Source organism: Notothenia rossii (assembly GCF_949606895.1).
Source record: "Notothenia rossii genome assembly, chromosome: 4".
Lineage (NCBI taxonomy): Eukaryota > Metazoa > Chordata > Actinopteri > Perciformes > Nototheniidae > Notothenia > Notothenia rossii.
Genome location: NC_136902.1, coordinates 63,329,142 through 63,342,359, shown reverse-complemented (window position 1 = coordinate 63,342,359; position 13,218 = coordinate 63,329,142). Strand labels below are relative to the sequence as shown.

Here is a 13,218-nt window from a genome sequence, read left to right as displayed (position 1 = left end):
ATGCTCTATGTGTAAATGCAATATTCTACTCACTATCTTTTAAATAACATTCAACCTCTCCCTCCTGTGGTGACATATGTGGCTCTATGTAGCTGGTTTTTTAAATACCCTTGTGCTGAAGATGCATCACCTGGTGGTCTGGCCCTCTGAACTTCCTCATTGTTGTGGTTGATACCAGGCTGTCAGTGGTATTTCGTTCATGTTTGGCGATGCTGTTCGTCTTTGACATCCCTGGGACCCCCTGCTTCTGTCATCATCATGGAAACCTCCCCTGGGGTAAATGCATGGAGGGCCGTTGTTTGGTGCATTGTTCTGCGGACACTCTCTGGACCAATGTCCCATTTGGCTGCAATGGTAACATCTCTCAAACCGGAAACCTCTTCCTCCTTTTTGTCGGTTCTGCATCTGAATCTCTGGCACTACTCGAGGTTGAACTGTTTGAGGTGTCTGCCCTGCCTTCTCTGGTTCTTTGGCCATCTTTGATGTAGCTGCCATTTGCCTTGCCGCTTTCTTGTTTTTATTAGCTTCGGTATCTTTCTCAGCTATTTGTATCTTCAAGAGTCTCAGTTGTAATGCTACCATTTCTGTCTTTTGTGTTTCTCTTTGTCGTCGTCTTTCTTCTGTGATTTCTTCTAATCGTATGTTCTCTTCCATCAGGTGTTTTGATTTACTGGTTAGCATTCTTATTTCATACTCCAATTCTTTGAGATGTTTGTCAGTGGAGACTCCATTCAACTGCAAGACTTCTCCTATAAAACCAACATTCGGGAAGGGAGGAGGGACTTCGGCCAAGCTTAGATATAGCTTCGGAGTTTGGATAACTGGAGCCTCTTTGTTTTTTTTCTGCTATGTCTTCCCTCACTGCCAGGTCTGCTACTTGGACCACATTTATGCTGTCTGCCAATAGGCTGGCATATTCCAGGTGGAGTATCAGACTTGTAACTCTTATACAGGGTGTCCGCGGGGTCTTAAAAAGTATTAAAAGTTGATAAATCAATTTAGCGAAAGTTAAGGCTATTAAAAAGTATTAAAAAGTATTAAACTGCATTTTCCAAGGTATTAAGAAGTCCCACAACAACGACAACATGTAACACCCTTTAATTTACTGAAACGACATGTCGGGAAACCCCCTCAAGGCGGCCCCATGCATTGCGCGCCGTAAAATGCTGCTTCTTATTTTAAGTTTCGTTGCCTTGCTCCGCTCTGTGGGGGCAGGGGGGGCACTAAACGACTACGGTAACGATAACGGGTCCCAAGGTGGGTAGACCGGCATACGCAACGCTCTGGGGGGTCCAACGGCTCCGTGTTTAGGCCCTATATGATCATTTTCTGATAACGATGAAATAGCCCCGCCTCCCTCTCCCCACGTCTCCTGCTGCTGCTGGGCTGTCAGAAGAGGGGGGGGAAAAGAGAAGCAGGCACAGTTTACTAAATATTATTATACAGAGAACAGAGTCGTTATCAATTTGTTTTAAATATCAATAAATAACAAAGAAGACCTCTGACCGGCACTTTTCTAATTTTGTACAGAAGATTTAAACTTTAATGGACATGTTGACTGGCGGAATTTTTTTTTAACGGAAACTCTGCCGCACGGTCCCCTGGTTCCTTGGAAGAGGCGGAGAGGTGGGTGTTTTTCATCTGCTGGTGGACTACCTGAGAGATATACAGCAGGAGAACACGCCGTCCACCGTGGAGAATAAACAGAAGGGCAACCATGGCAACCATGCTCTGGGGTCTTCTTCGCTGCTTTTGGTGTATTTTGTGGCGGCAGCAGTGCCACTTACAGGCCTGGCATATGTACTACAGCTTTTCCAACATTTCCAGCGGTCTAGTGTGAACGGACACATTAATGAATCGAATGCGTGTGAACGGAAGACTTTTTTGCGTTTGCGTATGCGTTTTACCGTATGCGTCCTCGTGGGGCCGGGGTCTAAGCCAAACTATATCCGGTCACAGAGATCTGCTATTTTGAAGTAAAGTCAACACATATCGACCCTAATATAGTCTATATTAAGAACGAGAAAAGTCTTAACATATATATCATTTTTTGTAAACATATGACAAATGTGTGAGGGTGATGACGTCAGAGCATCGTGTGCCAGGGCTTAGCCCCGGACAGCCCCAGCCCAATTTAACCCCTGGGTATTTGTGAGGGAGCTCTTATATGGCATTACCCCACTGAAGCTCACCAAAGTTTAATATATTTCAAAGTTTTGATAATTGTTTTGTTTATTGGTCAAATACTGGTTTCAAATGGTTTCTGAGGAATTTTACTGGAATGAAAGAGCACAGAGTACAGAAGCAACAAAGCAGCATACTGCATTAAACCTGACCTTCACAGAGAGGTTGAAGCTCATGTGGAAAGGAGGCTTCAGTAGTCTGTCTGCACTCTGTTTAGTTGTGCTATCTTACAATCAATATATTCAATGTGAGGTAAAGTGTGTTGCCAATGTAACCGGTTAGAACTCAAAGTTGCAATGAGGTCTTAAAATGTATGGAAAGGGTCTTAAAAAAGGTCTTAAAAGGTATTACATTTGACCTCAGGATTCCTGCATATACCCTGTTATAAATCTTTCTTCAGCTTCCCTCCATGGTTAGCTGTTATAGGCATTTTTCGTGCTCATAGTCGAGTACTGTTCTTCTATGGGCTTTTGTTGGTCCAGGTTGATCATCTGCTGGAATCAGTCCTCTTGTTTGCCACTGTTCCAACAGTTTCTCTATTTGGTTCCATCTCTTCTGTCTTTTACTTGGAAAGGTCAAAGCATCTGATCTGATTTTTACCCTTTCCTTGATATCTGCAGTTGAGCCTGGCTCTGCGTCTGGTCTCAACTTAGTTTCTTTCGGTGACATGCTCTCTTCCTATTCGAATGAAGTTATTAAGCAATCAAAGATTGAAGTACTAATCCTCCGACTAGCACCTTCGTTCCTGATATCCGAACTTAACTTTAAATCTGGGTTTGTTTGTTTTTTTTAGTTGCTCAAGGTTTTTTTTTTTTTTAATTTAAAAAAAATTAAGTTATAGATTTTTTTTTAAAGTTTTTTGTAAAATATTAATAAAGTAAATTAAAATATAAAAATTATGCAAATTTTAAAATTTAAAATGTTAAAAAAAAAAATTGTACAGTGTATGGTTTTGACTTTGAAAATTTGAAATCTGGTGAAAATCTTGTGTGTACAGTACATACCGAAGTGTATGGAATTATGTAAATGTCATAACTTGTGTTAGCTTTTTGAATATTCTATAGTCTTATTTGAAAGAATATTATTTAAAGTTTCTTATCTTATAATTAGAAACCACTTGCAATTCTATCTTGGCGATCAAGCATGTGTTTATTTATAACACTTAAAATTAAACTTCAAAATGCTATTGAATTTTTCCTAAGAGGTGTTTCCTCTATCTGTGTAATAATTCTGTACTATCAGCAGAGTGCGCTGTTGTAATTTTACAGTTCAATCCACTAGGGACAACTGTTGCAAAACTGACCTCAATTCAACAAGAAAAAGTTTATTTTCCTTCTTAAAAATGGGAAGAAAATTACACTATGGTAAAACAACACAGCACATAACCGCCAAAACAGATTTGCAAGCAGGAATATTTCAAAAAACCGCCAATACACACTAGAAAGCAAAATTCCAAAATCAGATTGGGTTTTGATAAAACAAACTGAGTACTTTCAATTAGCATTTCACGAAATGCCGACTGCCGTGTGGTTCATTGTGAACATGAGGGCAAGACAAGATGGCAACTGATTTTCCAACCTTTAACCTGAAGAACAAACGGATTTCAAAACACCTCGTGGCTCTCATAGCGGAGTTGAAATAATGGTGGGGTGATCTTTAGTCTAGAAAATTCAACACAGAACAACACTGTAGTTTTAAAATAACATTTCTATTTAGTTTACAATGATAAATGGGCCTCATACCCTTACGTCATAGCCCTCAACCCATGTACGTAAATGTTTTGACTTTAAGAGCCAGTATGGTTATCTCTTCTGTTTTAACACGCTATTATGGGACAAAATGGGACGCTATCCAAACACAATCAGAAGAATATCGTCTATCTGACGCACGAATGTTGCTTTTTCTCGTCGTAATCCACACGCAATGTCTTGTTGAAAACAGAAAAAAGTAACCACTGAAAGCTTCAAACTCCTCAGGCCTTTTCCTCGAAAAATGACTTTTTTAAAACAGCCTCACACTGTCGTTTAAACACTCACTTCAATATCCTCAGTGGTGGTTCCACTGGGGCTGTGTCCTTGCCTCAAACAGTCCCTACTGTTTAATGGCCTAAAACCATTCACGTTAACTTAAAACGTAACAAGAGACACTCATTGAAGTGGTTGGCCTCATCACACAAAGGACTTTCTTTTAAAACAGCCTCACACTGTTGTTAACACAAACACTCACTCCAATAACCTCAGCTTCCAACTGTGGCTGTTTCTTTGCCTCAAGCAGTCCCAACTGCTTAATGGCCTAAAACCATTCACGTTAACTTAAAACGTAACAAGAGACACTTATTGAAGTGATTGGCCTCTAGCCGTCATGTAATAACAGACAAACGAATAGCATGCAGGGTTAAATGTAAGAAAAAAAGAAAGTGAATTCACCCTGCCTGGGACAAAGCAACGCCACGTGTTATAGGATACCAATGTTTCTCAATTTAGGCTTGTTTTAACATTAATTTAGGCAGTCTTTCTCAGGAGTCCAACTTACCAGACAGAAAAACACTCCTATTGTTCACTATGTAATCTATTGGAGATTTGGAATAAACAGGTACTTCTTTACCTTTCTGTATGGGCCCGAGCGTATGTCTGCCAGCATTGTTCAAGCTCCTTTGAAAACTGCAATTGCTCTCCCGGTGGAACGAGATCACGTCGGGGTCATTCCAATTGTTAACTATGTTCGTTATTCTCACATCCAGGAGAGAAGCTTTAAAATTGAGACTAAATGGAGTCTCTGAGAAGATTCAAATGGGATACTTTAATTTAAAAAAGGCGCGGTAGTGTTACAAGCAGAATATTGTTCAGGTGAGGAGAGAAAAGCTGCAGCTCCCTCTCGCAATGACGGCCGTGAAGAAGAGAGCACACAAGTCTTCGTACTTCCCGCTTGCTGGCTGTTCGCTCCTCCTCTCTGGGAGCTGTAGTGACGTAGGGGACTCCCCCCTCGTTCTTCTGAGTCCGATATTGCGTTATACGGAGGATTCCGACATTTTACATGAATTGCTTACTTCCACATGCCTTTTCTCCTCATATTCTCTTTCATCACTTTTCATTTAACACATTCTAAACACTGTAATTCATACTTTAAAAATACTGGAAATACTTCACGGCATTTTGGTTTCCGGTGGAGTTCCGGATGTTGTCACATGCTACCCACGTCTGTAAACAATAATGTATTCAAATAAACTGTACCTTCATTTAATATTCAGCATGGTAGTATCTCGACATCTATAGTTGTAGTGTTAAATCAGTAGGTTTCGGTGTGCATCACTCCATGTCATTTCGCTACTAAATTCACCTCTTTAGGAAATAGTATTTTAACACCATGCTAAATGCTAACCGGAGATGAAGGATTTTCAGAATAAAAGCTTAACAACTGATTGTGCACGAGAATTTCTGTTTTTTTCAGTATAAAACAGCATTTAAACTGACGGTATGTTTAAGCTACATTATACCATCAAAACATTGATTTTAATTTCTAACACTGTTCAGAAGGGGCATAACGCGAAACCCGCAGGTCCCCACCAACCCGTTCAAGTATCTAACATATATTCCCCACTCAGCGAGACACCCGCTGAGAAGCCAATTCTGGTTGGTGGTAGCTCTATTATGAGACACGTGAATTTAGAGAACGAAGCCTCCACAGTCACATGCATTCCGGGGGCCAGAGCGGGCGACGTTGAGGCGCATCTTAAACTGCTGGCTAAAAATAAACGTAAATACAGTAGGATTGTTATTCACGTCGGTGGTAATGATGTTCGTTTACGCCAATCAGAAAGCACCAAACTTAATGTGGCGTCGGTGTGTAGTTATGCTAAAACAATGTCGGACACCGTAATCTTCTCTGGTCCCCTCCCCAATCTGATCAATGATGACATGCAGTGGCGGCCGGCCCATAGGGGCGCTAGGGGCGCCGCCCCACCACTTCCCACATACAAAAAAAAATATTAAAACAAATATTAAATTAAAAAACAAATATTTAGAAATATATATATTTAAAAAATATATATATTTTATATTTTTTATTTTTAATGAACAAGGTAAATATCATACAATTGGTATCAGTAAAATGTATAATCTACAATAAAATCTTGTTTAAAATTGTGTTACGATGTCTAAAGTTACTGATAAGTCACATGTTTCCTGCCTGGCATTGCCCTTGGCATTAGTTTATCATTACGGGGCGCTGCCCCCGAGCCAAACAGCAGCAACCAACGTTGCAAAAGTCTCAATAGTAAACTGCACCGCCGAAACATAATTTCAGCCAATCAGCGCCGTCAAATATTTTGGTCACGAGAGCGCTCACGTTGGCACCCACGTTGCTTACGTGCGTTGACGTGAGTTGTTTTTTAGACTCGTGAGGAACTGGGGTTGTATCTTCAATGAGCTCCCCAGAAAAACAACACAGCCGTTAGCTCTTAGCACTCAGAGCTCACAGCTCTTCATATCTATTCAGAAACGAGACAAAATTTAAACAAGTACAAACCACATACTGTCTGTGTCATGGCGAATACAGTCGCTGGTTTATTTATGTCTGTATAGGCCGTTGTTGTGAGTGTGGACGGTCGAGCATTTACAACGTTAGCTTAGCCAAATCTCCATTAGAAAACACGCATTTTAAAAGGTTTTCCGCCTGCCGTCTGTCTGCAGACTTGTCAAAGCCTTAATTCATGGTTTTTACTATCCGGTATCAGTATGTTGTTACTTCGGCATCATTTTGAAACGTGTATGACAATTAAATCACGGTCAAATATGTTCATCTTGTTGTAGTTGTAGCCCCCTTGACAGAGATTCTCTCTCTAGTTTAGACTGCGGTCAAGCCAGCCTCCCTTCGGAAAAACCTATTCAAGCCAGCCCTCACGTGATATTGCGGTGCGCGAATATCCTATGCATTACGGTAGAGTAAAAAAAAAATCCTCCCTCTGTGTTTAGATGAGAATAAAACAAAAACTGTCCAGTATCAAAGACTAATTTCCCTTCAGGGAGATATCAGGACATCCCATCTAGTCACTCAGAAAAAATCAGGACATTCTGATGTAGAGTTTCAAAATAAAAGACCTTTGAAATCTCTATTGTACGAGTTATCATCCATGTTTTTTATGAGAATAAAACAAAAACTGTCCAGTATCATATCTCACTCCAGGGTGATAGCAGGACACCCCACAGGGCTCGACATTAAGGGCTGCCCGATGGCCCGGGGCCATCTAGTATTTAGCTCGGGCAATGAAGCCTCACCTGCTGGTTGCCCGATCGGGCAATCTATTATGCCAGCAGCTCGCGGATCCAGTAATGAGTGACCCGACAGTAAAACTAAACATATCTATCACTAGTTTAGGTAGTTTGAGAGGTAATTAAAATAGCTACGTGTGATATTCTAACCTGAAGTGTGTGTTTTGTCTGCTCACCGCTGCATGTGATCATGCAGTGCTGCGTGTCGACTCGTCAGCAGCAGCTGATCTCCCTCTCCCGTCAGATTAGACTTCACTCGCGTTTAAGTCCATATTGATCAGATCTAGCTAGTTCTAGCTAATGATAGGACTACCTGCTTATTAAAAGACACCTAAACAATAAGTGTCGCTATGCAACTGGGTGAGGCCACAAAGTATAGCGCAGCATTATGCATTTGTTTACATGCCCAACGGAACCCCGAGGCATTACCAACAGATCAACGCACAATCAACCCATACAGGACATCTCTTTCTCCACATTAAGTGTTAGACATTAGAATTGACTATTCTTGTCTGTCACATACTCTTCTTGTCTGTCACATAAGTGGCGCAACTGAAGCCGTATTGTGCTAAAGGGAAATTATTGTGACCAAAGAGATTTAGATTTGCCGGCCAACGGGAACTCTGACGTCGCCATTTTGTATGCTTCGCGGATGCGCTCGGCTCCTCTCGACTGCTGCCCGGGTCTGCTCGGCCAGCTTCCGGATGAGGAGGCATTCGTTCGACCAACTTACAGTAGATAACATTACAAACATTTTTAACAGGGGCCATAATAGTGTAAATAATGTTTGTTTTGGCAGTAATAACTGAATGTAATGTTTTCTACTTTTTTACATCTGATGAAGGCATTTACCTTCATCAGATGGAAAGTGTCTTGACCAACAACTTAAGTATTTCTTATAGCTATGCAGGGTATGCAAGCGAGCAAACACAAACAAGAACAAACAAGCAAGTGAAATGAAGAATAAAATTGAAATTCTACAATATAATATTGTGCTGGTTCATCTCATAATTCAGTCTAGAGAATGCACCAGACAGCATCTAAGACCTGCAAAAATCTAAATGTTCTAGGGGGAGGCCCCCCAAACCCTTCGTGGCATTTCGTCCGCACACATTTTTCAGGGCAATCTCTATTGGGCTCAGGGCCATCTGTAAATTAGCTTAGATGGCCCACAGCAGGGCCGGCCCACCGCACTGGCGTTATAAATGTTCGCCTAGGGCGCTGAACTGTAGAGGGAGCGCAGGGGTGCAGTCCAGATTTTAAAAAAAAAAATTTTTTTAATAGGCCTATGTATATTTTTTTATTTTTGTAGGCGCCCCCCAGATTCCTTTTTTTTAGGCGCCGCTCAGATCAGGATTCATTTGTTTTTTTGAGAATATGAAAAATAAAACGTAGGGGCGCCCCAACACTGCACCACCCCTCTCTATGTTTTCTTTGGTTCTGTCCATTTGTGTTTCGCGTGTCGCGCGCACTCGCGCTCGCGTTTTGAACGAGAATTAGAACTTCACTGTCACAACATGAAGCGGGGCAACCCCAACAAAAAGCCGTCTGGGGCGCATTGGAAAAGGCGAAGAAAGAGAGAGGAGGAAAAACTCCAGGAAAACAGAGGTATGTCTGATGACTGTTTGTGTTTATTGGCATTTTTCAAGCAACGGTATAAAGCTAGCTAGCTAACGTTAGCTAATGATAGCAGCTGATATATAGTATGATAGAAGCTAGCAGATGAGCTGCTTTACCATCTAGCTTGATAGCTCTTTTTACACCAACTGCACTGTGTGGTTTTTCTTGTATTCTTTATATTTATTTATTATCATTAAAGCTATCTATTTTGTTCCATCTTTAGCTTACAAATGGTAATGGACACAAAATAATTCTGCTAAATCATTAACTAGCTAGGTTATCACTTAAAAATATATATTTTGCATATTTGGGCACAGGAAATTATGTCAGCTAGTCTGAACTGCTCAGTATTATTGCAGATAGATACCTACTACATTATTCTCTGTGTAATTTCCAGGTGCATTGTTAAAATATCTGGGTAATACCACTGCACAACCTGAGTCTACTGCATCACTGCCTGTAGCAGGTGAGTTCAGTCAAGTTTTTTGTGATATTGCCTGTTGAGTTTATTAGGGTTGTGGGTAGTTCATACACATGTTCACACCTGCACATTACAATAGCACCTATATCACTTATAATGTACATGTTAATGTAAAACAGTGGGTGTCTGACTGTATCCATGCATGTTCGACTGTCTGCAGGTGAAAACGTATCACTACTACCTGTCCCAAATGAACCTGCTGCTACACAATCTGCAGGAGAGACATTGGTCCCGAGTACCACAACACAGTCTGCAGCACGTGAGTCCAGTTTATTATTGCACATTACAATAGCACTTCTCTTACTAATAATGTACATGTTAATGTAAAACACACACACACACACACACACACACACACACACACACACACACACACACACACACACACACACACACACACACACACACACACACACACACACACAGTGGGTGTCCGACTGTATCCATGCATGTTTGACTGTCTGCAGGTGAAAACATATCACTACCTGTCCCAAGTGAACCTGCTGCTACACAATCTGCAGGGGAAACATTGATCCCGAGTACCACAACACAGTCTGCAGCACGTGACGCCACAAAGGCAGCAGCTGTTGACCCTGCCGACTGGCCATCCATGTCTGATAAGGTAAGAACAGAGTTTGTGAGCAGAGGACCCTATCAGGCAAAACCACACTTCATTTTTCCAAAAAGACAGGATGGGAGAAGCTGCCACCACCAATACTTTTATAGAAAACTGGTAAATGGGGAAAGAATCAAGAGAAGCTGGCAATTGTACTCACAGAAAAACGACAGCCTTTACTGTTTTTGCTGCAAGCTGTTCTCCCAGAAGGAATACAAATTAATCAGTGCAGGACTAAATGACTGGAAAAATTGCCACCAATTACTGAAAACACACGAGAACACTCCAGAACATACTAAACACATGGAATCATGGAAAGAGTTAGAGTTTCGATTACAAAAGGGGCAAACTATTGATAGGACTGAGATGGCGCTTACAGACATAGAAAGGAAGAGATGGCGTGAGGTGGTAACAAGGTTGGTCGCCATCATTCAATCATTAGCTGAGAGAAACATGGGCCTCAGGGGAACATGTGACACACTCAACAAACCCAACAATGGCAACTTCCTTAAAGAAGTGGAGCTGATGGCAATGTTTGACCCTGTAATGAAAGAACACGTTGCTAAAGTCAAAAGGGGTGCAAGCCATACCACATATCTCGGAAAAAATATTCAAAATGAACTCATTGAATGTATCGGTGAAAGAATCAGTGCCCACATGATTGAAGAAATTAAGAAGGCTAAATATTATTCCATCATTCTGGACTGCACACCTGACATTAGCCACACAGAGCAGTTATCAGTCATCTTAAGGATTGTTACAATGGAGGAGATGCCACAAGTTAAGGAACACTTCATGGGGTTCCTTGTCGCTGAGGAATCAACTGGCGAGAGTTTGTCATCCCTCATCCTGGACAGGCTCCAAGAACTGAACATCCCCTTTGAGGACTGTAGGGGACAGTCTTATGACAATGGTGCCAATATGCGAGGGAAAAACAAATGAGTTCAGGCCAGGTTACTTGAACTAAACCCGAGGGCACTATTCGTGCCATGTGGCGCACACACTCTCAATCTGGTGTTAGCTGATGCAGTGAAAAGCTCCCTAGATGCCACTGGATACTTTGGCTACCTCCAAAAGCTTTTTACATTGTTTTCAGCATCCACAAAGCGCTGGGACATTTTGATGAGCCATGTCACCACTACCTTGAAATCATGGTCTGAAACCAGGTGGGAGAGCCGGGTCAACAGTGTGGAAGCTGTGCGATATCAGGCTCAACATGTTCGAGATGCACTTTTGGAGGTGAGGGACAAGGCCACTGACATAATGATCAAAATAGAGGCACAGTCTTTGGCTGAGGAAGTGGGGTCCTACCACTTCTCCATTTGCACTGTGGTGTGGTACGACATCCTCAGTAAAGTCAAACAGGTCAGTAAGGTCATGCAGTCTGTGTCAATGCAACTTGACATCGCAGTTGACCTCCTGAGAAAGACAAAGGCCACCCTGGAAGACTACAGAGCCACTGGATTTGCCTCTGCTCAGATCAGTGCTAAAGACATGTGTGAGGACATGGATGTGGATGCTGTCCTCAAGGAGAAGAGGCTGAGGTCAACCAAGAGGCAGTTCTCTTATGAATCACCTGATGAGCCAAAGGCCAATGCCCTAAAAAAGATGGAAGTTACATTTTTCAACAGGGTGGTTGATGTTTGCATCACTTCCCTCAATGAGCGTTTTGAACACCTGGAAGAAGTTCAGGCAAAGTTTGGGGTGCTTGTCAACTTCCCCGAACTGCCCAGAAACGAGCTGACAAAGCAGTGTCAAACACTGAGCAACACCCTGAGCTCTGGCGGACAGTCAGACATAGATGGAAAAGAGTTGGCACTGGAGCTGATGAACTTTCCAACTCTCCCCTCACCCACAATGACCACCCTGGAACTGTTGGTGTTCTTGGAAAGGAAGAACCTGAGGGAGGTTTATCCTAATATGTGGGTGGCCCTCAGGATCGCAGTCACTATGCTAGTGACAGTGGCTTCAGCAGAAAGAAGCTTCTCAAAGCTGAAGTTAATTAAAACCTACCTGAGGTCTACAATGGTCCAAGAACGCCTCAGTGGACTTGCCATCATCAGCATTAACAGTGATGTTTCTCGTCAGCCGTCATATGAGGATGTTATCGATGACTTTGCAGCAAAGAAGTCAAGACGAGTGCAATTCTGAGTGTTTAAGTCAAGCAAGTCAGTAAGGTATTTATTTATTATTACAATATGTGTGTTCAAAAACAGAAATGTAATTGTTCCTTTTTTGTATAAATCGTTTTTATGTATTTGTTAATATTTTTTCATTTATTTTATTTTATTTATTTATTATTACAATACGTGTGTTCTTAAGTGTTCTTTAAAATATTTCTATAACTCCTTCTGCGGAAGCTACTTGTTTATTAAAAGATGTTTGTTGAATTATAACTAAAGCAAGTGTGGTTTTTGTATTTGTGTGTAGGGTGGGGGAGTTGGTGTTTTCAATGTATACTATAAGACAGTAAACAAAAAATATCGTTTAAAAACTGGAGATAAAAATATGAATACATAAATGAGTGTTAACTAGGTCAAATAAGATATGAATGAATAACAAAAATAAAATAAGTTACATTTATTGGCTATGGTAGGTTATTGGTTATTGGTAAGCCTTTTTGCCTATGTCAATAAGTTTCTGTTTTTGTATTGTATTCGTCTTTTGTAGAGATTTTTAATTTGTTCTTTATATATTCTATGGGGGGGGGGGGGGGGCAGCTAAAATCTCGCCTAGGGCTGCAAATTGTCTAGAGCCGGCCCTGGCCCACAGGGCCATCTCCCAAAATCCTTAATGTCATGCACTGCCCCATGTAGTCACTCAGAAAAAATCAGGACATTCTGATGTATAGTTTCAAAATAAAATACCTTTGGGGACAGGGATGATAGCTCATATATGAGACTTCAAAGGTCTTTTATTTTGAAACTGTACATCAGAATGTCCTGATTTTTTCTGAGTGACGACATGGGGTGTCCTGCTATCACCCTGGAGTGAGATGGATCTATGATACTGGACAGTCTTTGTTTTATACTCATCCAAAAACAGGGATG

At 41.4% G+C, this 13,218-nt stretch overlaps 1 protein-coding gene across 2 annotated transcripts; it reads left to right on the top strand.

Annotated features, from left to right (window-relative positions):
- Positions 1–8,632: 8,632 nt before the first annotated feature.
- LOC307036185 (zinc finger MYM-type protein 1-like) lies at positions 8,633–11,110 on the top strand (the record flags this gene model as incomplete). Of its 2 annotated transcripts, XM_079676259.1 has the most annotated exons (4): positions 8,633–9,059; positions 9,469–9,537; positions 9,713–9,811; positions 10,020–11,110. In XM_079676259.1, the coding sequence occupies exons 1-4, from the start codon at positions 8,969–8,971 to the stop codon at positions 11,108–11,110; spliced, it is 1,350 nt and encodes a 449-aa protein (XP_079532385.1). In that variant the 5' UTR covers positions 8,633–8,968. The 2 variants fall into 2 exon arrangements, with proteins under 2 accessions (XP_079532385.1, XP_079532386.1); XM_079676260.1 differs by lacking the exon at positions 9,469–9,537.
- Between the last annotated feature and the right edge of the window lie 2,108 nt (positions 11,111–13,218).